At 39.5% G+C, this 24,940-nt stretch overlaps 3 protein-coding genes, 1 long non-coding RNA gene, 1 other non-coding gene and 1 pseudogene across 5 annotated transcripts in view; 3 read left to right on the top strand and 3 right to left on the bottom strand.

Annotated features, from left to right (window-relative positions):
- The window catches only part of LOC146451300 (DNA polymerase subunit gamma-1-like), a 32,384-nt gene extending 31,816 nt beyond the window's left edge, over positions 1 to 568 (top strand). The window contains exon 21 of the mRNA XM_085099379.1: positions 430 to 568. The gene's annotated coding sequence lies outside the window, so the exon portion shown is untranslated. The remainder of the gene's footprint in view (positions 1 to 429) is intronic.
- Positions 308 to 3,426, top strand: LOC146451299 (ras-like protein rasD). The gene is made up of 4 exons (XM_085099458.1): positions 308 to 653; positions 2,411 to 2,467; positions 2,596 to 2,669; positions 2,759 to 3,426. Exons 1-4 carry the CDS (start codon positions 596 to 598, stop codon positions 3,272 to 3,274), a joined length of 705 nt encoding a protein of 234 aa, XP_084955584.1. The 5' UTR covers positions 308 to 595; the 3' UTR covers positions 3,275 to 3,426.
- A 709-nt stretch (positions 3,427 to 4,135) lies between these two features.
- Positions 4,136 to 6,240, bottom strand: LOC146451298 (carbohydrate sulfotransferase 6-like; annotated as a pseudogene).
- Positions 6,241 to 8,413: 2,173 nt separating this feature from the next.
- Positions 8,414 to 12,253, bottom strand: LOC146451297 (collagen triple helix repeat-containing protein 1-like). Its single transcript, XM_085099461.1, has 4 exons — positions 11,866 to 12,253; positions 11,543 to 11,663; positions 9,980 to 10,204; positions 8,414 to 8,994 (listed from the first exon to the last, which is right to left on the bottom strand). Exons 2-4 carry the CDS (start codon positions 11,612 to 11,614, stop codon positions 8,641 to 8,643), a joined length of 651 nt encoding a protein of 216 aa, XP_084955587.1. The 5' UTR covers positions 11,615 to 11,663; positions 11,866 to 12,253; the 3' UTR covers positions 8,414 to 8,640.
- A 2,386-nt stretch (positions 12,254 to 14,639) lies between these two features.
- Trnak-cuu (transfer RNA lysine (anticodon CUU)) lies at positions 14,640 to 14,712 on the top strand. Its single transcript has one exon. It is a non-coding gene; the product is annotated as a tRNA-Lys (tRNA).
- A 6,478-nt stretch (positions 14,713 to 21,190) lies between these two features.
- Positions 21,191 to 24,855, bottom strand: LOC146451295 (uncharacterized). Its single transcript, XR_014860079.1, has 4 exons — positions 24,036 to 24,855; positions 23,309 to 23,451; positions 22,382 to 22,442; positions 21,191 to 21,884 (listed from the first exon to the last, which is right to left on the bottom strand). It is a non-coding gene; the product is annotated as an uncharacterized LOC146451295 (long non-coding RNA).
- Between the last annotated feature and the right edge of the window lie 85 nt (positions 24,856 to 24,940).

The following is a 24,940-nucleotide window of genomic DNA, read 5'->3' as shown; positions in this document are numbered from 1 at the left end:
GAATACACTTCACTCAGAATGTATTATGTTATTCCTGCGTAGTAAACGAAACGGATTGTTAACTAGAAAGCTATTCGTTCTTGCGTCACTCACATATGGCTTTGAAAAATGGAATAAAGTATTCACTAAGGAAGTGACAGTTGGAATTTTTGGAGAGACACCCGACCGCAATACCTTCACGTATCAGGTGTCGTGTATTATTCGACCCATTGAAGAGATTCTTAATATGCTTATAAGGCAAAAAATCTGTCGACCTTATAGCACTGTTGAACATTCGGAATCTTAATTATCTAAGGTATCTTTCGGTGCGGTTAATCACTTTTCTCTGTTCTACAAGCCTCAGAAATTCTTCTTCTATGTGATTGAATCTTATCGATTAACAACAAAAACACTTTTAAAGTTTTAATAGTGTTTATCCTCTTTTCGCAGCTGTTGTACAAAGGAAGGATTTTAGATTGAGTCACGGGAAGCAACAATTATTGGATTACTGTCAATGACTGTCGAGTAAGCTGCGTAGAGGATTGATTACTCGTTCAAATTTTGTTTGTGTGGGAGCACTTCAACTCGGATTTTCAACTCTCTCGAGGTCCTAGCCATGGCGGAGAGAGTGTACAAAATTGCCATTCTTGGAAATGAAGGAGTGGGGAAGACAGGTGGGTGAGTTTTATATGAAGGTAGTTTAGCTAAGACATTCAAAACCCAACAATAAATTTCGTCTCAGATGTAACTAAAGGATCAACTGAAGTTATTGGACTTGCGAAATTCAAAACCATTTAAACCCCGCTTTTGTTGAAAACGTTTCTCGTGGTTTCAATTAAGGGCTAGCCGTCAAGTGACTTAAATATCGACAACTTCGGGGATTCACAAAACCATTCGAGTTAGCGGCAAGGTCAAGATATTCCGGTAATGTGAAATTATTGAATTGGAGTGAAGGAAGAAAAACTATGTTCAGTTCCATTTAAACAGAAAACTGTATATGGCGCTTCTGTTTAATTTGGTTTGTCAGTTAGAATACGTTTTCCAATTCTGTACAGGATGTTTGCTCCCACACTTTTAACGCGATGGGCCATTAAGTGTGATTCTAACTAAAGAGCATTACAGAAACAACATACTTATAGCTCTCTATATCGATTTCATCCACGTACTTTTAAGTAAGAATAACTTAACATTGCATAGCAATAAAGAACTGCTTCAATTCATGTACAGTAACAAACTCTCGACTTTAGTCCGCCGACTCAAAAGTTAGAACCACCTTGTACAGCAAAATAAACAGTACCACAGAAAAGCTTTCATTTGAATGGTCACACTTTAGGATTTCATTCACAGACTGAAAAGATAGGACCACTTTGTACAGCATAACAAACAGCACCACGAGAAAGTACTGTTCAGTAGCTTTCATTTGAATGGTCACCCTTTAGTATTTCATCTACAGACTCAAACGTTAGAACCGCCTTATGCAGTACAATAAACAGCACCACAGGAAAGTACTGCTCAGTAGCTTTCATTTGAATGGTCGTCGCAGTGAAAGATATCAGCCACAGACTTAAAAAGTGCTGCCTGCTAACAGAAGTAAACTCTAGGCTTTTTCGCTAATATGGCATTTTTGTTTGCTGTGTGCATGAACACCAGAAAGACGACTTTGCTTGCTTTTAAAATAGTGTTTCTACAGAATACCGCACGGGCATATTTGAGCGAATTTTCGCCCCGACATTGTCAAAATACTAGATAATACGAAAGGCTGAAAGATCGTTTCTGTAAAGAAAGAGAAAATGAACACATTCTCCGGGAGAAAGCGGTTGTTTTGATAGTATTCGTGTATGATAAGGCTATCTCATTTTGTAAGGAAATATAGGCCCGACGAAACGAGATGTCAGAAATACGCCCTTAAGATTTCTTTAAGCCACTTTTGGTGATAAGCAAAAATAGAAGGGATTAAGGACTCACAAAGATTAAGAAGGCTGAAATATCGGCAGGAGCGCCAAAAGAGAGCGCCTTGTTTAATTTGTTTCAATAAGTCCGACATTGTTTACAAGTTCAACGGTACTGCTCTCCTTGCAAATTATTTCGGTAAGAAACCGGACGAACTCAAACTTAGCGCAGCCAAAAATAATTGGTTAACGAGCTTCAGGCACAACCGTTTCCGTCATATTGGAGTGTCTTTTGCAGCTGTAAAGAGGATTTCACCCTTCAAGTTTAAGATCGTAAACTCAAATATGAGTTAACAAAGAAATATGGACGTCCAAACATTAGTTAGGAAAGTTCTGTTGGCGAAGAACTGAACTTATTCTTTTCTAAACAGCTTTCTGAACAACGTATTTTCGTTAGCAAACTCACTTCACAGATTAACCACCCCAGTGTTATTTTGGGGTTCCTTTGATGAAATTAATAATACTGTTTTATTTTCTTGCAGCGCTGCTGGTGAGATTTTTGTGTCATCGTTTCATTGGAGAGTACGATCCCACCATTGGTCAGTACATACACCTCTGCCTCTGTCTGTCTCTTAAACGTTCCTTTATAAGGCACATTTGAATTCTCTTCCACTCTCGTAGTCGTTGACCCATACTGAAAACGTTTTGTTTTCTTCTTTGTATGCAGAGGATTGTTATCGGCGTACAGTGATAGTAGATGGAGAAGAAGTCACAATTGATATATTAGACACAGCTTGCAGGGTGAGTAAGAGATTAATCTGTTTTTGCTCGAGTAGTTTTGAACACTTCCCTCACTAACTGCTACGCATTCGTTTTCTTCGTTGTTCCAGGATTCGTCATCGAAACTCAAAGAGAATTTCCTGAGAACAGGCGACGGCTTCGTCGTGATATATTCCATAACAGACAGGAAAAGTTACATCACAGTTCCCCGCTACAAGGAAATGATTGAAGAGTCACGTGACAGAGCAAACCAAGACCCAGTCCCTTTCCTCCTTGTCGGGAACAAAACCGACATGGAAGAGCATCGCACTGTCGCCAAGAGAGAAGGACAAGCATTAGCGAATCGATACGAGTGGTTATTTGGAGAGGCCTCCGCGGCGGAATATGACGGCGTGGATAAATCCTTTTGCGATTTAATCCGCGAGATACGAACACGGAGGCGGAAAGTGAGCTCAACCGACTTTCCTTCGCATTTGATGGGTAATTTACGCCACTCTAGTTGCAGTGATGTTGACAGTCAAACGGATGAAAGTGCGTCAGAATGTAAAAAGAAGCGTATCGTGAAAAAGAAGCTCAGTGACTCCAGTATTTATTACAAGAGGAAGTTGTTTGGTGCCAGGCACTGATCCCTTGGGTTCGAAGAGGAAAATAATCCAAAATAAATATATCGACAAACAAACAATGGTTTTGAGAGGCTTTCATCTGCACCGAATCACCTTGTACCGCGTAATAAGCAACATTAAAGCAAGGTTGAATCCATTGTAGTAACAACCCTTCATTATTCGCTCGCGTTGCAATTTTCTTTGCCCGACTCCCCACAATCTGAACAGGCTAGGCTTCCTCAGAATTAAATATTACAACCACCTTGTACATCTTATCCTTCGGTGTTATTGTAATGTTCCCTGCTTTTTGTTGTACTGATCCTATTGTATCTATTATGGCCGTAATCGGAAGCATGTATAGTTATGTATCTGCTTCGTCCCTAGTCGTTCGCTCGAAACTGTAGCGGATGTGCGGGGAAAAGATGGGAAGGGGGCCCCCGCTCCGCTTTTGTCCTTCCCATAAGCCTCCGCTTCGCGCTCGTTCCCATGGTAGCTCGTATTCGACTCGTTTTCCCTTTCAAAAATAGAAGGAGACTTGAGAAGGAAGTAGTTATATGCTTTACTATGAATTATGTGTTTATTTTCCAAATAAAGTGCGAAGCTGTTTTGTTGTTATAACTTTTGTTTAAGGCTTTTTTAGAATACGATTTAGTAAAATCACTTTGTTTGGGAATGTCGTGCTGCTCGTATTTTGCCACTCTAAGTACACATAAATATTGTAATCTTATCCATGAAGCTTCGAAAATGAGCCCGTGAGCTAGAGAAGCTACCGCGGTAGGGTGAGAATGGGGGGGAGGGTCTTGAATTTTCAGGTGGGGGTATGTATCCCTATTCTCCACAATCCGCTCCCCGTGCTTTTCCCTTGCAAATTAGGACGCGCGCAATCTACAAAGGAAAAGGCTTTGTTTCGCAAGTTTTCACTACTATATTTTGATTTTGAGGATTCATTTGTTTCCCGGCTTGTAAACCGAAGGATTTTGAATACAAGATTTCACTTGCCGTCTATATCTGTAACCGTTCTACTGATGTTCGACCCATTTAATGCAAAAACCAATGTTTCGCTTCGTATTTATCACTAAAAAGAGGAACCTTCCTATTATTGAGTAGCTCATATGATCGGTCCACAGGCCGGTAACCTAGAAGGCGCATAACATTACCACAATATTGTTCAATAATCTCAATATCTTGTCGACTCGTTCTCCATCTCCAGCGATTTGCCGCGGTCCATGCATCGTCCTTGGTGCATGTCACAGGCACTCCATCCATCCTATTACAGTCCCGCCTACTTAGATGCGTCGTTTTGCTCAACCATACGCGTACGCTCTCCAGCACAGGTAACCCAGCAAATTCGAAAAGACCTGATAATTCTTTTAATGGGTTCACGGCCAGGTCTTCGAACCTTTGAAGTTTGATTCTGTTGCGCAAAGAATCTGGTAGGTTTCTAACAAACTCCAAGTTATCCTCCGTTTGCTTGCACTCTTTGTTGCTTGTTGCTATAGTTTATAATGCCTTGCTTTGTGCCTCCCGTCTCTCTGAAAAAATTGACGGAGCGAGATGAAGGAATCACGGCTCGAGGGTCCCTTACAAGAAAGACCACCTTACAATTGGCATTTTCCAATGGGCTACATAAGTTCAGAATAGTTTTGATGCTATTCTCAGGAATACGAGACATTAGAACTTTAATGACAGTTAAATTGTAGTTGTCTTTACAAACACTTCCCAAAGATTCACTTGTGATGGGTTGACAGAGTTTTGGGTCCCATCTTGTGTCTGTCGGTTTATATGGGCACAAAGGCGGTGATGCAATGGCTTGACTAATACGAGGATGATCGGGTTTGCGGTAATATTTCTGGATATCTTCCAAGATCCGAGGGTGCTGGAATTTACAGCGAAATAAACCTCTTATAAATTCTTCGACGAGGTCACTATAGGTCGTTTTCGTTAAGTTGGCTTTTTTTGTTATTCGTTCTGGGGCTTGAAGTGGTTCATACATATAGAAGACGGAAGGATGGTGGTTGAAGATATCACCCATGAGTGAAGACCCAGAGCGACCATGAGACACAATGATAATATTTCTCCTCGATTTTGTTGAATATTTTTTAACGTTTTCGGCTGCTTGGCAAGGGAGTATCGCCATTTCAGTGGTACTTAAGTAATTTCCTGCTTCTTGCTGCTGTATTTTAAGTTTGTTTGGCATCCGTGAAGATCCGAAGCGGCCATGCGACACAGTGATGATACCATTTCTCCTCGATGATTTTGTTGAGTATTGTTTGAAATTACTAGTTGGTTTGCTGGCAAGTATCGCCATTTTAGTGGTATTTAAGGGATTTCCCGCTTTTAGCTGCTGTATTTTCAGTTTGTTTGGCATCCGTGAAGATCCGAAGCGACCATGCGACACGGTGACCACATTTCTCCTCGATTTTGTTGAGTATTGTTTGAAGTCACCAGTTGCATGTCTGGCGGGTATCGCCCTCTCATCATTGGTATCTAAATGATGTCCTGCTGCTTGCTGCTGTATTTTCAGTTGGTATGACTGAGTCCGAAAGTTAAAGAGATACAGAATGCCCAGTGCACATAATAACGTTGCCATCACAGACAGAAATTTGAACATACAGACTCGCTTGATTCGTCGCAGCGTCATGTTGAGTTACACGAAAGTGTCCCTGGAATTCCGAAATGAAAGTAAAACTGGCTATTGTTGATGATCGACACAGCTGGTATACAGGAGCAAAGGAACGAGTTTAAAATGTGTAGATCGGTATCCGATCTTCATTGTGTAATGAAGTAGAATTTATTTTAGTTGCATGACTTATAGTAAATCCAGGTCACGCGTGACCAGTATTTAATTTCCGAGTTCGAATTCCGGTAATCCTCTTGGTAACAACCGGCATTTGAATGGAACTCCTTGAAGATTTCTCTGGAAAAAAGACGTATTAACTGGAAAAATAATTGCGAAACAATTGTTAGGTTTTAAAAACTTAATGCTGAACTCTTTCAATCCAGAATTTGAAGTCCATGGCAGCTATTTCTATGCAAAAGACACAGCAAGGCACTGAATGCCCAAAAATTGGGCGGCAGGGAAGCGCACTCATCTAGGGGTAAGGGTGACCAGACGAGGAGCTCTCCTGGGGGGGGGGGGGGGGGGGTGGAGGTCAGATGGTACCGAGGGTAGCCACTCTCCAGAGGTCCCGACATGCGGCAAGTCTCGATCAGTCTCCAGAGGGTGACGAGGCCCATATCCCCTAGTCACATTGAACTAAGGGAACCAGGATCCGGAAGGGGGCCCTTCTGGGTGGAGTACAGATCAGGTGGGACCGGGGGTCCACACCCTGGAATGAATATTTTGAATATTTTTCCGGACCTGTCTCCAAGGGTTAAGCCTTACTGTGAGGTAAAGTGCAGCCAAGGGTTCCACTACTGTTTATTACAAAGCCAGAAAGGAAATCTGCATTACAGGAACATTCAAAGACATGAATAAATACTATTTTGTATCAGCATCAATAGAAACACCTCTTAATCCACAAAATAATGTATTTACAGGTACCAAGGTGGTGTGGAGTAAAAAGCAAGACAAAGGTCTAGTCACAAGGGAGGGCGAGAGGAGAAACTTACGGTTGTGAATGAACCGAAGCCCTGAAAGCTTAGGAAAAGCGGTGCATGGTATTTAGAGGAACACGCATGCGTGATAAACATGTGATACAGTATCCTAAACAGTATCTATCATTTTGACTGGGTTTCTGGTCGTACGTGCGCCAGACGCCCTTCCATTGCTGTCTATTTCGACATCAGACCCTTTGGCTCCAGTTGTGTGGTTGCGCCCAGACTGAATACTTTTTAGCAAAGCATTTTGAGATATGGCAGTTTCGCTGCGTTTGGATTTGGTTCTAACAAAGTGATGTCAGAGATCGACTGGTGCACCAAATACCTCTGTTCGTTAGTGGTTTGCATAAAGCATGGCCAGCAAATTTCAGAGTTCCTGCTAACAGGAGGAACAAAGCCGTTGCCATATAGTCAAGGAATCATCATCATCATCATCATCATCAGCCACTGCACTGCGGTCGGTCACGAGCTTTCTCCACGCCTTCCGGTCTTGTACCATGCTTCGAATCTCCTCTGGCGTTGGTGGGTGTGCCTGGTTGATTACGCTGGCAATGTACTGATTAAACATTAGCTTTGGACGACCGGGCTTGCGTTTGTCATGTTTGGGGTGGAAAGGGCGTACCTGTTGACTCTGAATTCATTCTCTGGTTTCCTGAGGATATGCCCTAAAAAGTGGAGCTGTCGTTGTCGTTGTTCTACTTATTCTTTGAAATAGATGCCTCCGGTTACTTTAAAATATAGGAGCTCATTGTAATGTTAGCACATTGTGTGACAATAAAGCAATAACATGCTTTGGTTAGTCATGCAACACGTCAATGTACAGCTTTGGCCTTAACTCAAGGTTCATAAAAGAGGGACATACCAACTATGGGATGAATATGTTTACTCTGAATCCTAAGGAAGGTCATGGAGGAACAGAAAGCACGACTGGGACGATTACATTGATGGTACCCTCTTTGCTATAAAAACAAACGCATCTATCGCAAGAAGATCATCTGCAAGCAATCAATTTTTGGATGATCATCAACAATGAAAATATAATGTCTTTGAAAATTTATTTGACCATCAAAAAAGAAAAATGGTAAGAAAACGGTAGGAAGTTCCAATTAACTTAAGAGGGCTTCTTGAATCGGGCCCCTGGATTCTCTCTCCGCACGAGGACATCACCGAACAGACATGGGGTGCTTACCATTTACATGAAAAACCGGAAATTCCTGTTGGAAAATCAAATGGTACGCACATTCAATTCGGAGTACTTCTGAAATTTTGGGCTTCTGGTCAAAGTGATGCATTTTTATTACTCCTTTTGAGATTTACAGCTGATGTTCATACATTTTGCATGTTATCCATCTTCTGTTACGACAAGCTAAATCATTTCGTATTTATGCCGAAAATTTCTATCCAGGTCGTTGGCGTAAATGGTAAGCACCCATTGTCTCTGCGACCATGTGCCGCCCCAGGTTGCAAGCAGTCGATGAGTCCTCGCTCCAGGCTTCACGCGCACAACGAGGCATGAGAGTACGCCTGTTGTTTTCCAAAAAGCAACAAAGTAACAACAAAATCTTTCATAATCAGTTTCCAAACGTAACCTTTAATAACCACCACCTTAAAATACTCAGTTATGAAATAGCTTTCCCAAAAGCGCCACATGCCCAAAGGTTTGCAGACGTTGCTCAAATGCAAGATTTGATATTAAACTAACAGCAACGGCAATAATGCCAGCGTCTTAATTTTTAACCCTTAAGTCCATTAAAAAAATCCCCATGCCTTAGTTTTCTGGTAGTTCAATATTAAGCAACTGGCGGTTCCACTTCTTCAATAATGATCCTGCTTGACTGGTTCCAACCGGTAAACACGTTCCCACTTTTAAGGTTACCACCACCGCAGCTGCCAATGTTGAGTGCAACTTTCACTTTCCCCACAGGAATCCCACCACAATAGCCCTCTATGTTGGCTGGCCTGTGGATGTTTATATTGACCTTATGGAACAGGGAGCCATCGATGGGAGCAGGAGTTTTGCATTCTACGCCATTGAAGGTGAAGTACCATCTTTTACAGCAGTCCGTACAGCTTGTGATGCGAAGGTTACCCATATACACCACGCGGAGATAGGAATCGGTCCTTTTCTTTACGAAGTCGCATTCCTATAGAACAGAACAAACGCAAATGAGGATGGTCTGGTTTTAGGAAAGGAGTCTGCTCTCGCAGGTTAGGCAAGTGTGGTCTGGCTTCATTCAGGACGGCTTTTTTTTCGCTCATGTGTATTAAATTGTAGGTCAAAGAAAAAATGTATCATGTTTCACTTTTTCCTTGATCTTCCTACAATCATAAAATCTATTTATTTTGTTTAATTCCTACCACATTCTTCCTCGCTCAGCGCTCACGGTTTCTAAAACCAACTACTATTCAGTACAAAGTATTGGCAAATGCATCTCTTGGCACGTTTTTCTTAGCAAAATCTCCTGACGCGCTCCGAACGCTGATTGAAATTATTATACCACGTCTATCAGATTATGGTACTGTAAGTATATGTCGCGAAAGACAATAAGATTCTGGGCGATGCATGGGGGGTGATTGATCCCATATCCTTGTTTCATTTTGTACCCAAAAAATGCAGAGTACATCAAAAAAAAAAAGAGGACAGCAACAATAATGACCAATCTTTGTGAATGAACTCATACTGAATTGCTTTTCAGGGAAAAACTCAAGCAACGTTTGACTTTCCCCTTAATTACTTTATTTCACGGCTTACTACTTTCCCCTTAATTACTTTATTTCACGGCTTACTTTTAGGGCGGTTTTAGTTCATATGTGAAAAACAAAATGTAAGTTCTAAAGAAATTGACAGTATTAATCCCACATGGATTATCTTAGAATTTAATCACTGGAACAGCTTGTTGGGTCTTCCCTATGGACCCAGGTTAATAAATGTTTTGGTTTTGAAAGTGCTGTTCAGCGTAACAAAGGGGACGGAGATATCAAAAACTACATTAACTTAAGTCGAGAAGTTTTGAATTTTGAACTATGCCAATTTAGCATAATCTTTAAGAGACATATAGTATATGCTACAATTTTTTTGTTTCTTCGTGATTTTATATAAACGTCTTGTTCAAACATGTTCGTACTTACATGTACTTTACCACTGTTCCTGTTATCCTTTCCTTGATCAAATGTCCAAGAACATTGTTTCCACCTTCGCAGGGGAGCAGTGTATAAACGTCGTACTCTGTTCTGCCGGTCACAACAAGAACATCCCATAGAAGATCCTAAAGTTCCCATTGTTCCAGGAATCCCTGGGGTTCCGGGAGTTCCCGGAATCCCAGGTTGGCCCGGGGGGCCTTGTTGAGGACAACTCTGTGAAACAGATAAAGTTTTGTTATTTTTCGTGATAACTCACTCAATCTCAAGGGGGATGGGAGGGGCAAGGTATACTTGAACTTGTTGGTGGATACGTGTGCTGTCCAGTACCCAAATCCTAACTTTAGTTCAGACCAAATTACGTTATTTATTTATTTATTTTTTTTATGCGCATTTTTCAGATTTGTTTCCCCTCCCTCAACGACGCAGAACCATTACATATAATCTAACCCTGTTACTATTTTCAGTACAGCCCCTGAAGTATTCATGCACTCAGTATCTACATGTTTTTAAGCTTCTGAAAGTATGTCGCCTTCAGTACCGTCGCAGTTGCGCTCAAAATGAACTGTCCGGTAAACGATTGAAACTGTGATTCCATTAAATTTAATATTAGTTACATTTGATGTCTCGAAGTGCAACGTTAATTCCAAATTTCTATTAAAAATCCTCTGAATTGCTCCAAGAGATCGTCCGTATTTTTTTCCCGCAGTTCATGGTCCAAAAATTTCAAGTTTGAACATTATTTTTATAATAAAGAAAGGTTATGAAGGAAAATCATGTAAACGGGAAAACTAGACATTCCTAACTGAGGGAACGCGCTTCCAAAATTTTTAATCCCTTGTGCACGTCTTTTACAACCCGGGGTGTGTAAAGAGGGTGCGCACAATTTTGTTAAGCAGTCGCCCTATTTTATTTTCGATCTACTAATCAGCTCTTACGGCAAGTTGAATATCAAGACAAACATATAACAAATGGAAGATAAAAAGTCAAGTTTAGCGAAAAGATATTGGAGAGATATAGAAACGCGTTTACGGCAAACGCCGTGAGATTTACGTTAATGTTTTCATGAAAAATTAGTATACGTAGATGAGAATGGTCAAACTAATTCTGGCCTTTGATATAAACGCAAAACTACTCAATTTTTCTGAGAAACTGAAAACAGCGAGTTGCAAATGTAGGACAAATATGTTCACGCGGTCATTCCTGCCGTTTGTCGTTTTGCGTAAACATAATTCTAACTGCTCTCTATTGAGTCTTCTAGCCGCGTTGTTCTTGAAAATTTCGGACAGCATGTTTAAAAATCGTAGATTCAATATTAGTTACATTTTGTAGTGTCTCGGGGGGGGCTACCTTCGAAATTTCTAGAAAAAAAAAGCGTCTCAAATGTACCAAGATTCCGAATATTTTTTCCTCAGTTCATTGTCCAAAGACTTCAAGTGTGAACATTTTTGTATGATAAAAAAGAACATGAAGGAAAATGATGTAAACAGGTAAACTAGACATTGTTAATTGAGGAGAATGCGTATCTAAAATTTGTAATGACACATTTCTTACCGATGCCTCTCCGCCATTGCGCGTCATGGCGCTGAAAGTCAGCACTGCCAGAAAGAAAAGACCCAGTTTCATGGCGTAATAGGAATTATCGCTGTCTCGACAGTTTCACTTCTGTTATAATCTGTGAAATAAATGTAAAATTATCCCGTATAAGTAAGAGAACAAAAAACGTCGTAATATTTCCCAAGATATTTGCGTCCTTAACTATCAACAATGAACTTTAGGAGACAGAATTGTCTTATCAAAAGGCGCGATCTAAATTTTTTTCACGTAAAAGTTAATAAGGTTCGTCAAGTTGTTAGTATTTTCTAACAAACATGTACCTGTTCCTCGACGAGTGTATGAGTGAACACTGATCTGGCCGTGATCTAACTGTATAAAGCAGTTTTTACCAACAGTCTAAATTTATAAACATGAAAATCTAGTGCTTGAAACATGTAAAAATTGATATTTACTTAACCTTTCGTGCAGGGTCATCTTCAGACAAAGGATGTTAGCATATTAGCTTTATAATTTGTGAATAACTCAGACACGCAGTGGATCTATGGTGACCGTGACGAGCTATCACAAGCTCAGAGAGAAATCAAAGCTTCAGTCAACGGCAAATTTCATCGCGGTAAATATTAAAGTATTATTATGCTGGCAATATATTCGAAACTAATATAAGTTGTTCTTAAAATTAGCGCTGGGTCTGAAAAGCCGTTAAGCCATGTAGCTATGTAGCGTCAGTCTTTATAATAGGCTCCTGGTTCCCGCCCAGTCCTTAATTATTTGGCCAGTCTCCATAGTTTTCAACATTTATTTCTTAGTTTTGGACATTAATTGACCGTTTCAGCTGTGTTAATCCTATGAACTACTGTTAGCTATTAAATACGTGGTGAAAACTGAATGAAATGCGATTGGACCCTAATTCTGTGAGTTAATTCAGCTGGGGCGGTTTCTATAGCCCAGTCTATGCAGGGCAGATAGATGTTATCCGCCCTGGTCTATGAGATCCCCGCCGGTTCCATCACGGCCAAAGCGAACAGCACGAATAGCTGACATGGTTAGATTCTTGTTTGCTGGCGGTTTCAAAAGAATATTATTTTAGCTCGATCTGACGGTTGAGTTTGCGTAACTGTATAAACAAACAAACACTTTTACGTAATTATTCAGTTTTATTCGCTAAACGAAAAGACAGGTTGACGGTTGTTGACAACAGATTGACTAGTGAATGCGCAATGTGTTACTAAATTCTCTAGACAGGCAGTCGAAGAGGTTTCAATTTCGCTGGAGAAGATATGGTGTGATGCACTCTTGATAAATACGGAGTAGCTAAGAAATTTTGTAATTACATAGGGGCCACCAAACTGGAAATTTTAAGTATAAGACGTTTTGAATTCGTTCGCATGTACCTGTCCTCGATGCCGTATCGTTGAAGGTCCATTTAAGGGGCGGACCATTAGAAATCACGGGAGGGGGGTAAAAACTTCTGCACAGTTTAATTACAGTACCGCTCAAGGTGACGGTCTCTTTGGAGTCTCGATTTTCTCGAAATTCGAGTATCGGGATTATTGGAATTGGTCGAATTGCATGGAATTTGGAAATGTTGGTTTTTGTGGAGGGAGGAAAACTGGAGTACCCGGAGAAAAACCCTCGGAGCAGGGACGAGAACCAACAACAAATTCAACCCACATATGACACCGAGACCGAGAATCGAACCCGGGCCACATTGGTGGGAGGCGAGTGCTCTCACCACTGCGCCATCCCTGCTCCCATTGCTCTCATTCTCAAAGAAAATTGTTTCCAATTCAATGGAAGGAACTACTTCCAAATCCAGGGTACTGCCATGGGCACAAAAATGGCCGTTACTTTTGCAAACATTTTTATGGCCGACATTGAAACAAATTGTTAGCCAAAGCATCGTAAAACCTTCAGTTTGGAAACGTTACATTGACGATATCTTTTCTCTGTGGGACCCTTGTAAACACGATATAGAACGGTTCATCTGGCAAGCAAACTCATATCATCCGAGAATCAAATTTACGGCTGAAATCTCAAATGCTGAGGCTTCATTTCTGGTTACAGTTGTATACAAAGGCAATCGATTCCATCATCATTTCATACTGGATATTAAAATGCATTTCAAGCGGACTGAAACCTTTTTTTCAATACACACATTTTCCCTCTAGCCACCCACCAGCCGGGAGTCAAAAAAGGATTTGTTAAGGGCGAAGCCCTAAGACTTCCACGAACAAACTCCTCAAAAACAGCATTTGGCGAAAATATAAACAAAAAAGTAAATCACGACTCCTTGTTGGAGGCTACCCAAATAATCTGATGGAAAAAATTTAGTCAGATGTCAAATTTATAGAAAGGTCATCGGCATTGAAGCAAAAAGACAACACCCCCAAACAAATATTGCCTTTCGTAACAATATCACCCATCGTGACCAACCTCAAACATGTTTTCATGATGGGAAAATGGCACCTTTCCTACGAGAAATCTTCAAACAGTCACGACTACTTTCCTTTAAAAGAAGGAAAATCTCTAAATGACGTGCTTGTCAGAGCAAAAATATAAAGACGGGTTACACTTCAAAAATGTTTCCATTGTTAGAAGTCGTGCAGGCCTGTCATCCCTTGCTATTTCCTACTCAAAAGAAAGATTGTTGAACGTTTGCTATAGTAAAATTGTTTTATATTTCTTCTACATTTGAAATATGGTTCTCCGTAAATGAGCAGGAGATCAGATGTAATCTGTTGCATTACCACTTCTAAAAACATTAATGCAAGTAAAATGTGTTAAAATGATAGTTCAGCAGGTTATATTCTTGACATGTACAATAAAACTACTTGACGTTGTGTTTTGATATCATACTTTGGTTCAGTGTACTTGCAGAAATTTTTTTTTGGATGGTGAACTGCTTGCTGGAATTTCTTTTTTGGCAATTTTCCTTTGCAGGAATTTTTTTTGGGAATTGTCACCCCCCTCCCCCCCTTCCCCCCTCCCCCTCCCTTGATTTCTAATGGTCCGCCCCTAAGCAATTTTTGTGGAACTTGACACAGTTTTATCTGCTTGAACCACAATAAAATTGTTACGTGATGTTCCCAACACCGCCCGGCTAGCTCAGTCGGTAGAGCATGAGACTCTTAATCTCAGGGTCGTGGGTTCGAGCCCCACGTTGGGCGATTACTTTTATTTTTACGTTTTCAAACGATCTACAGTACATTGTTAATAAAGAAAGAACATGCTTTTTTTTTTCTCCCACAGTATTTTTTTCCCTTTGTTTATAACAACTTCGCATTTCACAAGTGTTACATCAACTTACTTTGTGGAAATCGAGAGAAACGAAACAGAACAAACTAAAGTGATTGGGTGCAGTGTTTTGTTTTGTTCGTATTTGAAGTGAATGGTTTTTCAACCCATGTAGGCCCGTGTCAATAATTGGTCCACCATTACAGTAAACCCAGTGACTATACACATAAAACAAGTGTTGACTTCGAAAACAATTTTCGTAAATATTTTTCTCTTTAATGATTTAATATCGTAAGTTAAAACTGACAGGCATAAACATTTTTCTTTAATATTCGTAGCTTTTCATATTAAAAACTACGAATATTAAAGAATAAAGTTTAAAGATGCACGTGTTTACATCCGAGTGACACAATATTAAAGCGTGTTCAATCAGTTACTATACAAAATAGAAGAGGAGAAGCTTTTACTTTTGTCAAATTAGCTCTGTGCGAAATGTAGAATAATACATTCAGTTTCAGCAAACAAAAGGGGAAATAAAGAAAAATCTTAAATCCATATGTGAATAGATCTGAAGAGAGAATTTATTCACCTATAACGAGGATGTTGCATGAACACCACAACCTCTTACAAGCATTTAGCCTTAAACGCTACTAATGTCGTGGTGTATATCGAAAAGTCATGTTACACGCAGTGTTAGAATGTGAATTTTTCATTTCACGGTTCATTTATTTGTACTAGGGCTTTCCTTTAATCACTTGTTGTCACGTGACTAAATACACATAAGTCACGTGACAACACTGAAGACAGTATTTGCTGTGTAATCATCCAGATGAAAGTCGCCTTTGGTGGCCCTAAGCGAGTGAGGATTCATCTTGTAAAATCCATTTGATGCCGCAGTGTTGCCTGGGATTTGAGGGGTAGGGTATCAACATTCATTACAATGAATGTGGCTATCCTAATCCTCAAATACCCACTGGATTAACTAATAATACGACACATAAAAGATAAATTCAGTAAGGAATGGACCTTTGGGGTAAGGTTAAGTTGTCATATTAAATAGACAACTGTAAATGCCGACAAGAGAGTTTAAACGTGTTTACCTGTGCAGTTAGATATGTCTCAAATTAAGTGGAGCTTCGTTCTGCTGGACAGAAACCAAGGTTGGACCTTCTTCACCTATTGATTACTGTTTATAAACGATATCTCTCTGGCCACGAGGATTCCAAATCATTGGTGGCTTGTACCTCATACACTGTATACGTATTTTCTGGTGGATTGGGCATTTAGCTAAGCATGCATTGCCATCAACTATTGGCGTCATTCAGAACGACCAGGGATCTGAACGACGCCAATAGTGGATAGCAATGGCCCTGAGTTCAAAGAATTGATCTCATGGAAGAAACACAACTAACTTGTTTTAAAATCCTACGACATCGTAGGTATAGGCAATGTTGAGTGACGAGAGTTGTGTGCGATTTTTTGCATGACGCGAGCAGCGCGCGCTCTAGAAATCGCATGCGACAGTCGTAAGAAAAACTTGTACCGTCTAAATCCGCCTTGTTGTTTGTTAGTTTCTTCATCTCGTGGTGCTGTTTATGATGATACTGAGACTACAGAATAAATTCGCACGTGTGACCATTGAAACGAAAGCTACTGAAAGCGTTTTCCACTGGTTTGAAGGTTGACCCGCCCTATGTAATCGGATGGAAAGTGTCAACACTTATTTTAAGACAGTAAGTACCCTGTGTTCACCTTTGGTGGCCCTGAGAGAAAAAAAAGATTTGCATTGTTAACAAGGCAAATCCATTTTCCCTCAGGGCAACCACTGCTAGCTATTCAGATTCTTGACTCGTGACTTGTGTACGTAATCCTGGGTTAAGCGGTTAGGGTTATTTGCGGACTAGGAAAACATCATGCGTAACGTAACTTTCCCCTCCCCCCTTATCAAAACTTGAATGGCTCGGCACTAACTTGGTAGCGTATTGGGAAAATAATTTACAAATCAGACAAGACAGTTAAGTTTGTGTAATAACTTTGTCGTAGTTCAGAGAGGGTGTAGATAGGCTTAACTTATAGCTGAGAATCAGCCAAATTTTTAACTGTCAGCTGAGAGATGGCAGAAAATTTAACTGATAGCTGAGATTCCAGTACACCCATCTATACCCCATCAGTACGTCTTCTGATTCTCCACATTCTAGCTTTCTGGTAGTTTTTGTTGTTGTTTTTGTTTTTTAAGAACTTGAATTGTGCTTAAAATCTTTCACAAATTGGAGTGGATAAAAGAAGGTGGAATAACGAAGTCTTGGATTGTCCAAGGCCAGGTCTAATAATAAGGCTTACCATTTCGCCACTGTGGAGATGCCATATGACGCAGTTTTTTGTCAATTGTACGGCGTGTACTGAAATCACCTTTTTCGACAGATTTCAAAAAAGAAATACAAAAACTCAAGATATGGTAGAGTGATCTTGTCGCATAACGAGACGTTGTAGCGAAAATGTATTGTGTAAGGCGTATGAGAGATAACCGTATTGTTTATATCTGGAACGGTTTATTTGAGCTGTTTTTATGGACAAGTCCAAGCTATTTTGAAACACTAAATTCCCACAACCATTTCTTCCTTAACGTTGTATTTCTAACGAAATTTAAGCTCTCCTAGCTGGTTACCTTAAGGGATTGCCTCCTCTTTATGAGCGGTCATGAGAAATTGTCCAACTGATCGTTTTGGTGATAAATCTTTTATTCCTCTTTAGTGCTGTCTTCCTTTACTTTTTCCAGCCTGCCGTTTAAGGTGATTCCGCTGAAAAAGAAAGAGTATTTAAAATTGTCTAAGACTTAGTCCTGTTCATGACTATGCTATGAGCATTACAAAAATGCAATAAAAAATGGGGGTCACCGTGCTCGTTTTTGTGCAACCTGGATGACTATTATAGTAAATAGATGACCCACGAGGTTTATATTAGGAACGCTAGTAATCAGAAAAGGGAACTATCATTTCTAGAAAAATTAATTTCTTGCAATAAAATATCGAAGCAGTTCAACAAAATTTACTTTAATCTTACACAACAAACTATTTTCATTGAACTGGAATTAAGATTATGAAAGAAATTAAAGATTTTGCTGCGTGTGCACGTAAGCAGCACTACCTAAATACGTGCTCTTTAAAGCATTCAAATAAAAATATCTCAGAGTAGAGTATTAAACTTTTCTTTAAATCGCGATACATAGTGGTCAACCGTATGACATTTAAAATGATGTATTAAAAAATGGGGGTCACCGCGCTCGTTTAGAAGAAAAGGACCATTCATTTTCCTGCCGAGCTTAACCTTAAGGAAATCCCGCAATGTTGTGCGCGCGCGCGCTCGTGCGCGCGCTAAATGACGCAAAAAATTATGCGCAGCAAGGATGCGCAATGCAATTCAACGGAATCACCTGAACTCCTCAACTTTTTCTCTGAATGTGGTGTTCGTTAACAGTGAATTCCACATTCAGAGAAGAAGCTGAAGTTACTGAGATCCAATTTGTTTTTCTAAAATGGAGACAAAACCTTATTAAAAAAGCATTATTCTAGTAATATTTTTGTCATTCAAACTGTCTTAGTGTTTTAAATGCTAACACAGGGATCTGAATTCTAAAGAAGTCATCAGCGAAGGACCTAACCGGATCCATAGTCAATCCCGAGGGAAAATGTAGCCATTCATGCATTTGTTCGTTCGTTCATTCGTTCGTTCGTTCGTTCGTTCGTTCGTTCGTTCGTTCCTTCCTTCCTTCCTTCCTTCCTTCCTTCCTTCCTTCCTTCCTTCCTTCCTTCCTTCCTTCCTTCCTTCTTTCCTTCCGTCCTTCCTTCTTTGATTCACCCATTCATTCAACTTCTGATAAAACCAGTGACTGAATGAAACGTCACGATGTCTTTTAAGTCTTTTAATTGTTCCTTCAATGTTAAGTGCATGTATTCTTCTCAAAAGGAAAATAAAATTGACTTTAAGTGTAGGTAACTTCCAGTTTCATTATTTTGACAAATACAGAGGGTATCAGTTACCTTCATGGCCGCTTGGCTGAACATCACTGGCCAGCTGCTGGCGTTCCATGTTGTTCATCTGTTCAACAACAGACGAAAAACATGAAAGGCCACAAAAAAACTGGATTTATTTTTTCTTCAAGTCTTCAATCTCCTTCTGCAGGTCAATTATCTCAGCCTTAACTGAAGTGTTTTTCTCGATCCACTTATTTTCCCGTTATGAAAACAGCAAGAAATTTTTTTAGCTGAAAATGGTGATGTGTGGCACGAGGTTATAAAAGTAAGCTTTGATCAACAATAACGGAAAAATTCCTAAGTAATCTTCTTTTCTGTTCAATCATGCGAGGTGAAGTCGATGCCAGTAGAGGGCCCGTGGGAATCCCGATAGCCTTTGCTCGCACCATTTTCACCGCTCATTCCCAGGACTTTTCCCATGTAAATTGGGTGGGACGGAAAATATACCTGGGAACGAGGTTGTTCCATCGTTCCTGTCACTTTCTCTTTGCACAAAGCATTACAGTGTACTGCAGGATTTTTTTCCATTTCTTCTTTGACTTCCCATTATCTCAAAAATTTGTATTTTTTTATGTTACCAATTGTTTCTTTCTGAAGGTCTTTGCTCCTCTTTTCATCCACGCTTAAGCTAGAAATATAAATTTTTTACGTTTCCTTGTCATTTCCTTAAGGACGTTGCCTACTAACGCCGAATTATTTTTGCGCGGTTTATGACTATGCGGGTAAAGCAAATCTTTGCAAGGGCTACTGAAATCCAAAAAGAAAGTTGGGGGTAACCACGCATTTTTTTAGAGATAATTAAGGGACAAATATTCTAAAAAGCAGTTAAATACAAAGCAATGAATGGCGGTTTTTTTTTCCAAATTTAAGCTTTATCATCTCTGAAAAATGCATGGTTACCCCGAATTTTCTTTTAGGATACCAAAAGCACTAGCTAAGTTCTGCTTTGGCCGCATAGTTTTAAACCACGTAAAAATATCCCTGTATTAGTAGGCACCACACATAGGAAACCCGAGTATCTCGAGATGCACAGAACGTATGCGCAGTAGCAAGAGTAGGCACCGTCCTTAAATTTATCTTCATTAGCTTATTGAATCCTTCAGAGGCTATATTCTGGACATTGAAGTATTTGGCTCAATAGAGCGGTTTTAAGTTAAGCGACAAAAGTAATTTGCCTTTGCCTTGGTTTTGCTTTACTGGGCTCTATGATTGGTTGGCAAAGTTCGCGCCATTTTTTCAACCAATGGGAAGCCATTTGAATCAAAACCAATCATGTTTGGTCGCACGCGTTTTTCCGCGCTTGACGCAGATTACATGTGTTTGCTTCGCGTTTTGATTGGTTGATTGAGTTGTTTACGTCCGTTGGGATTGGCCAGAGAAATTACTTCTGGTTTTGGTTTTAATTACGACACTCAATTGAAAACCGCTCTTTAAAGATGACATTCTATCCTTCAGGCCTCAGTTGTTCAAAGAGCGGATAACTCTATCCAGTGGATAAGTTGCTATCTGGCGGATAAAATGTACTCCAACAAAAGCTTTTGGCACGTTTTTCACACAATCCCATACTTAAATTAGACAAAGGCTTCTACTTTATGCACAAATTATAAGGCTATAGGGAAATTCGTGCACACGCTGCATAGCGACCTATCCAGTAGATAAAATTATCCGCTCTTTGAACAACTGGGGCCTGGTTGACAAACTCAGCACTTTGGGCTGTTAGCTGACATTTCATTTCTTCAACCTTATCGAACACGATGCTCTCTCTCATGCTATCTCGTATATTACTAATTTCATTTTGTACAGTGTGGGCAACTTTCTCTTACTTCACTTCTCTTTCTGAAACTCCCAGAAATTAGAAATTAAGTCGATCGATCAGTGAGGATTTTAGTCAACAAAACAATATGCACATATGTTCTTTATAAGAATCTCTTTTTAAAATATTCAAAATATTAATCAGTGAATTTCACAGGAAATTTAAATGCGCATTGGATCACCTGATAGTGTGCGGAAGCACTCGTCTTACAGGCCAGCTTCGTTCCAACATTGGTAACGATTATATTTCAGTCTAGTTTTCAGACAGCTTTATTGACGATGATTTGCAGGTTGCGTTGTTTCTTTTTTGTTTCTATTTTTAAGAATAAATTTAAAACCAGTGCTCCCCCGTAAAAACTTCAATACTGCCTCGAACTGGTGCTGATTTGAATTCTATTTTTTCCTCATTCAAGTTTAATAATTCAGCTTTCCTTTTACTACGTTTAACAGAGCAATTGTATTCACAATTCAAACATTAATTTCACAAAGAATGGTCATTTAATCAAGGGAGCCCGCTTGATCGAAATATGTGCCACACCTTAAAAATCGATTGCGGTTCAGCTTTTTTTCAATTCAATTCAATTCGTTTGTTTTGCCATTAACCAAAAAAAATACAACATAAATACATTATAGACGATACACAATATTCTTACTATTACAATGTTCATACTTAACTATTTACAATATTAAATGTGTTAAAGGCTAGGAAGCTTATATAGAAGCCGGGGGCTTATTAACTATAGGCTTCCTAGAACTATCGGATAAACCATACAAGTTAAGGGTACTGATTGAAAATTCCAATTAATTTTTTTTTAAAAGAAGAAAAAAAAAAAAAAAGAAAGAAAAGGTGTGTAGCTCAACAAAGAGTCAATTTAACTTAGAAAGAAGCTTGAGCCGCGTTCGTGTATTCTTGAAAGAAGCAGGGAAAATATACATCACCTGTTTCTGCTTTAGAATACCACTCACATCAGTGACTCATATTATTCTACTGAGTATCAGCCAGCTCTGAAGCCTCACTAACCTTGATTTGATTGAAGTTGATTCTTTCAAAGAAACATCATTAAGAAGAATATAGAAATCGATCTTCAATATATTCTTCTTAATGATGTTTCCTTTGGCAACAAAGGCAGCTTTCTTTTGGCATTCTTCAGTTGTTGCAAAGTGTTTTTCTTTTTCTTGGCAGATTTACTGTTATTGCTGAAGTCATTCTTGCTGTTATTTTTAATTTGTCCTTTAAGGGAAGCGACTACTTAGCGAATTAGCTGAAACAAAAAGGAGATAAAAAGGGAGTTAACTTGCCTAATGCATCAACGAATGATCTTTGAAAATGTTTAGCTGCTGTTAATTGTACGTTGTTGCTGTTACTTTGGCGTCCTTTATTTTTGTTTTCAGTCATGACAAATTCAGTATCTTTTCTAAAACTTGTCTTTTCATGTTCTGCAATTTTTGTTTTCATTAAAAATCGAGGAACTCAAAAAGCGTGTTCTTTGCCGAAAGCAACGTGCTAAACAAAAAAATTACGAAAAAATAAAGAGCCCTAACGGGTTTATTTTACGCTATTATGCAAATGTTATTATCACAAATGAAGCCTTAAGATGACCCTTCAGATGTCCTTACAGGAATGTTACCAATGCTATCTCTGAATGTAACAAGTAATTTGTACCCCCTGCGTTCCTGTCTCTTTTGTCTTTGGGTATAGTAATTACTTGGCTTGGTGATAAGCTAATCATTTTGTTTGAACTGATGATAGTGTACTTACCAACAAGTGCAGCTTTGAGAGCAGAGATTTTCTTCTGCATCTCCTTGAGCTCCCTCTCATACTGTTAAAAAAAAATCGTTGACATTAAAATCAACGTTCTTTTAATTTTTCCCCAACATCTATTTTACAATAACTGTCAAATTTCCCGCGCGTTCGTAGCCGTTGTCTATAAAAGTACTGGCAAAAAAAATGACATCAGATGTAACGTGCGCGCTTTCTTAACGGAAAATAAGGCCATTCCCGCTCCATGAACTTTTCCCATGTTATTGCAAAAAACAAATCGAAGGCAGTTTTCTATTGTCTACACTCTTATATACCATAAAATGATGCCATAAAATGTTCAAAACTTGGCAGTGTAACCAACCGACTGCGGCTCGTGGTTCCACTTGAGTTTTGAACATTATGGCGTCACTCATATGCGCGCACCCGGGTAATGATTTTGTGAAACGACATTCATAAAGTTTTGCGTAGAGAATTTCCCTTGTTTGCGTATGCCGTAGGAACGTTAAAGTTGGAACAAATATGAGCTCATTATATTGTCGTTTGCTGTTGTTCTAGGAATCTCCTTATGGAAAAAAGATTTTGCGTCTTGTTTTCAGAAATATGTTTGCGCTCGCTGTTTTGTGCACAGTGTCGCTTATAACTACCAAATTTCCGCGCCAAAAATTTCTGCAGAAACCAAATTCTATTCTTATCCAAAGGCATTTTCTTAGGTCGCAAAAATAGTTTGGTCGGTTACACCTAACTTACACAATTTTGAAAAGAAACTGCGCCTTGAACGATATAAAAATGATAACGGTGCGCGCGTATTAAGTGCGAATTTTTTTCCTGTTTAGGTAGATTATTTTTTTATCCTTCCCGCAAACAGGCTTTGAAAACAGTCACGTGCTAGTTTCAAGGTAAATTAGATTAACGGATACCATATACCTGTTGAGAGGCGTCTCACCTCCCGATGCATGTAGACTCACGGGGCTCGTAGTTGTTTTTTTGAATGTCCGTGACCATCACACCGTTTGAAAATACCCGGTGATAATCAGAGGTTCTTGTGCTTTCACAATCTTATCCTGAAACTGTTTTATACGCATAATCAATAGCTGTGGAAACCACGATTGGTCCATATTTTCTCTCTGCATCGGCACGAGTGCTCCGACACAGGTTTGGAAAAAAAATTTCCATGAGGTTAATTGCTATGACAACGCATTGTTTATTAATCATGTGTGACGTACAAAATGAGAGTGATTATATTAGAAGCCTGGGCACTAAAAGTTTAAAAAGCAGTAGACATTTTTATCATTTCTCATATGATGAAAATTTCTGCTTTCCATTTTATTTTCTTAAAAGACAACGGGTTTTTGGCCAGTGTGATTGCGTAGAGGTTGAAATTAATGGCTCTGAAAACGTGTTTGGTTCAAGCTAAAAAAAAGGGCGATTGGTCAATCACAATAGTAGAAACAACAGCAAATGTTTGTTTCAAATGGAGTTTAATAGATTATGTAATATGTCAGCCGACCAGGGAATGTTCAGGTTCTCTAACAGTTGTATTATATGTTACATAAACAGTTCAGCTTAAAAACTGCCTTGCATGGACGCAGTAGACTTCCACCATTTTTCCAATTAAAATAAAGTGCATATTAAAATGCTGTTACTTACTAACCTTGATTGAAGAACCCGTTGACCAAAAGGAAACAGTATTAAAATCAGCTGGGCCACTGGAACATGCGGCAAGTAGGGCTGCCATTGAAGCGAAGTCGATCGTAGCAAGCCGATCCTTGACCGTTAAGTCTACATTTTTATCCGTTGTAAAATGTACACGCGTCAAGCGCGCGCAATTTGAAGATTTTAAACTTCCACAACAGAACGCGCGCACCTGGGGCGCTTTCAATTTAGCCAAAATTTTCGGTTTTGAAATTTCGGTAACTTTACGTGTGGAAAAGTTTTCTTCTAGTCGTTCCGAACTTTCACTCTCATTGGTAGATCAACAAAGGTACGATGGCATAGGAAAACAACAACAAGGAATTGAAGTACCTTCAAAGGATGGCCGTTTGTTCCTGAAATTTTCCGATTGATATCCGAGCTACCATTTTCATTTCAACCGGTTAGGACCGAAATTTTTAGCCAAATGCCTGAGGGCGCCTGGGTTTCACAGACTATACTGCTTCAAAAAAACTTATTTGAACGGCAGAACCGTACAAAAAAACTTGAGAACGAGGAAGTTGAACACACTGTGATAGGGAACTTATTTTCCAAGAAGCCGGCATTAGAGTTCATGAGAGCGATACTGAATCACTGGCCTGGGAAGGTTCAAATTCTTCTCGCTACTTGCACCGAGGCTAGCTAGGTGAACTTCCATTTAGTTTATAGCTTTAGCGTAAAGATATGAATATAAACATTGCAAAATAGTTCAGATCAGTTTGAGGTCCGCGCAGGTAACATTGGGTCCGGCTGCAGCTGCTCTAACAAGAGACGTCAGTGTAACGTCCTACGGCAGCTTGATAGGGCAACAAATTCCAAACCCTTGAAAGCCTTGTGTGACTAAAAGAAAAGGTAAAAACATGCAGA

The sequence above is a fragment of the Pavona decussata genome, unplaced genomic scaffold (assembly GCF_977016875.1).
Source record: "Pavona decussata unplaced genomic scaffold, jaPavDecu1.1 SCAFFOLD_391, whole genome shotgun sequence".
Lineage (NCBI taxonomy): Eukaryota > Metazoa > Cnidaria > Anthozoa > Scleractinia > Agariciidae > Pavona > Pavona decussata.
This window is presented reverse-complemented; position numbering and strand designations above follow the sequence as displayed.

Coding starts and splice junctions, on each gene's coding strand:
- LOC146451299 (XM_085099458.1), top strand. CDS start 596: ATGGCGGAGAGAGTGTACAAAATTGCCATTCTTGGAAATGAAGGAGTG. Junction 2,468..2,595: donor AGAGTACGATCCCACCATTG/GTCAGTACATAC, acceptor CTTTGTATGCAG/AGGATTGTTATCGGCGTACA. Junction 2,670..2,758: donor TATTAGACACAGCTTGCAGG/GTGAGTAAGAGA, acceptor TCGTTGTTCCAG/GATTCGTCATCGAAACTCAA.
- LOC146451297 (XM_085099461.1), bottom strand. CDS start 11,614: ATGAAACTGGGTCTTTTCTTTCTGGCAGTGCTGACTTTCAGCGCCATG. Junction 10,205..11,542: donor GCAATGGCGGAGAGGCATCG/GTAAGAAATGTG, acceptor TCTGTTTCACAG/AGTTGTCCTCAACAAGGCCC. Junction 8,995..9,979: donor GGAACAGTGGTAAAGTACAT/GTAAGTACGAAC, acceptor TCTGTTCTATAG/GAATGCGACTTCGTAAAGAA.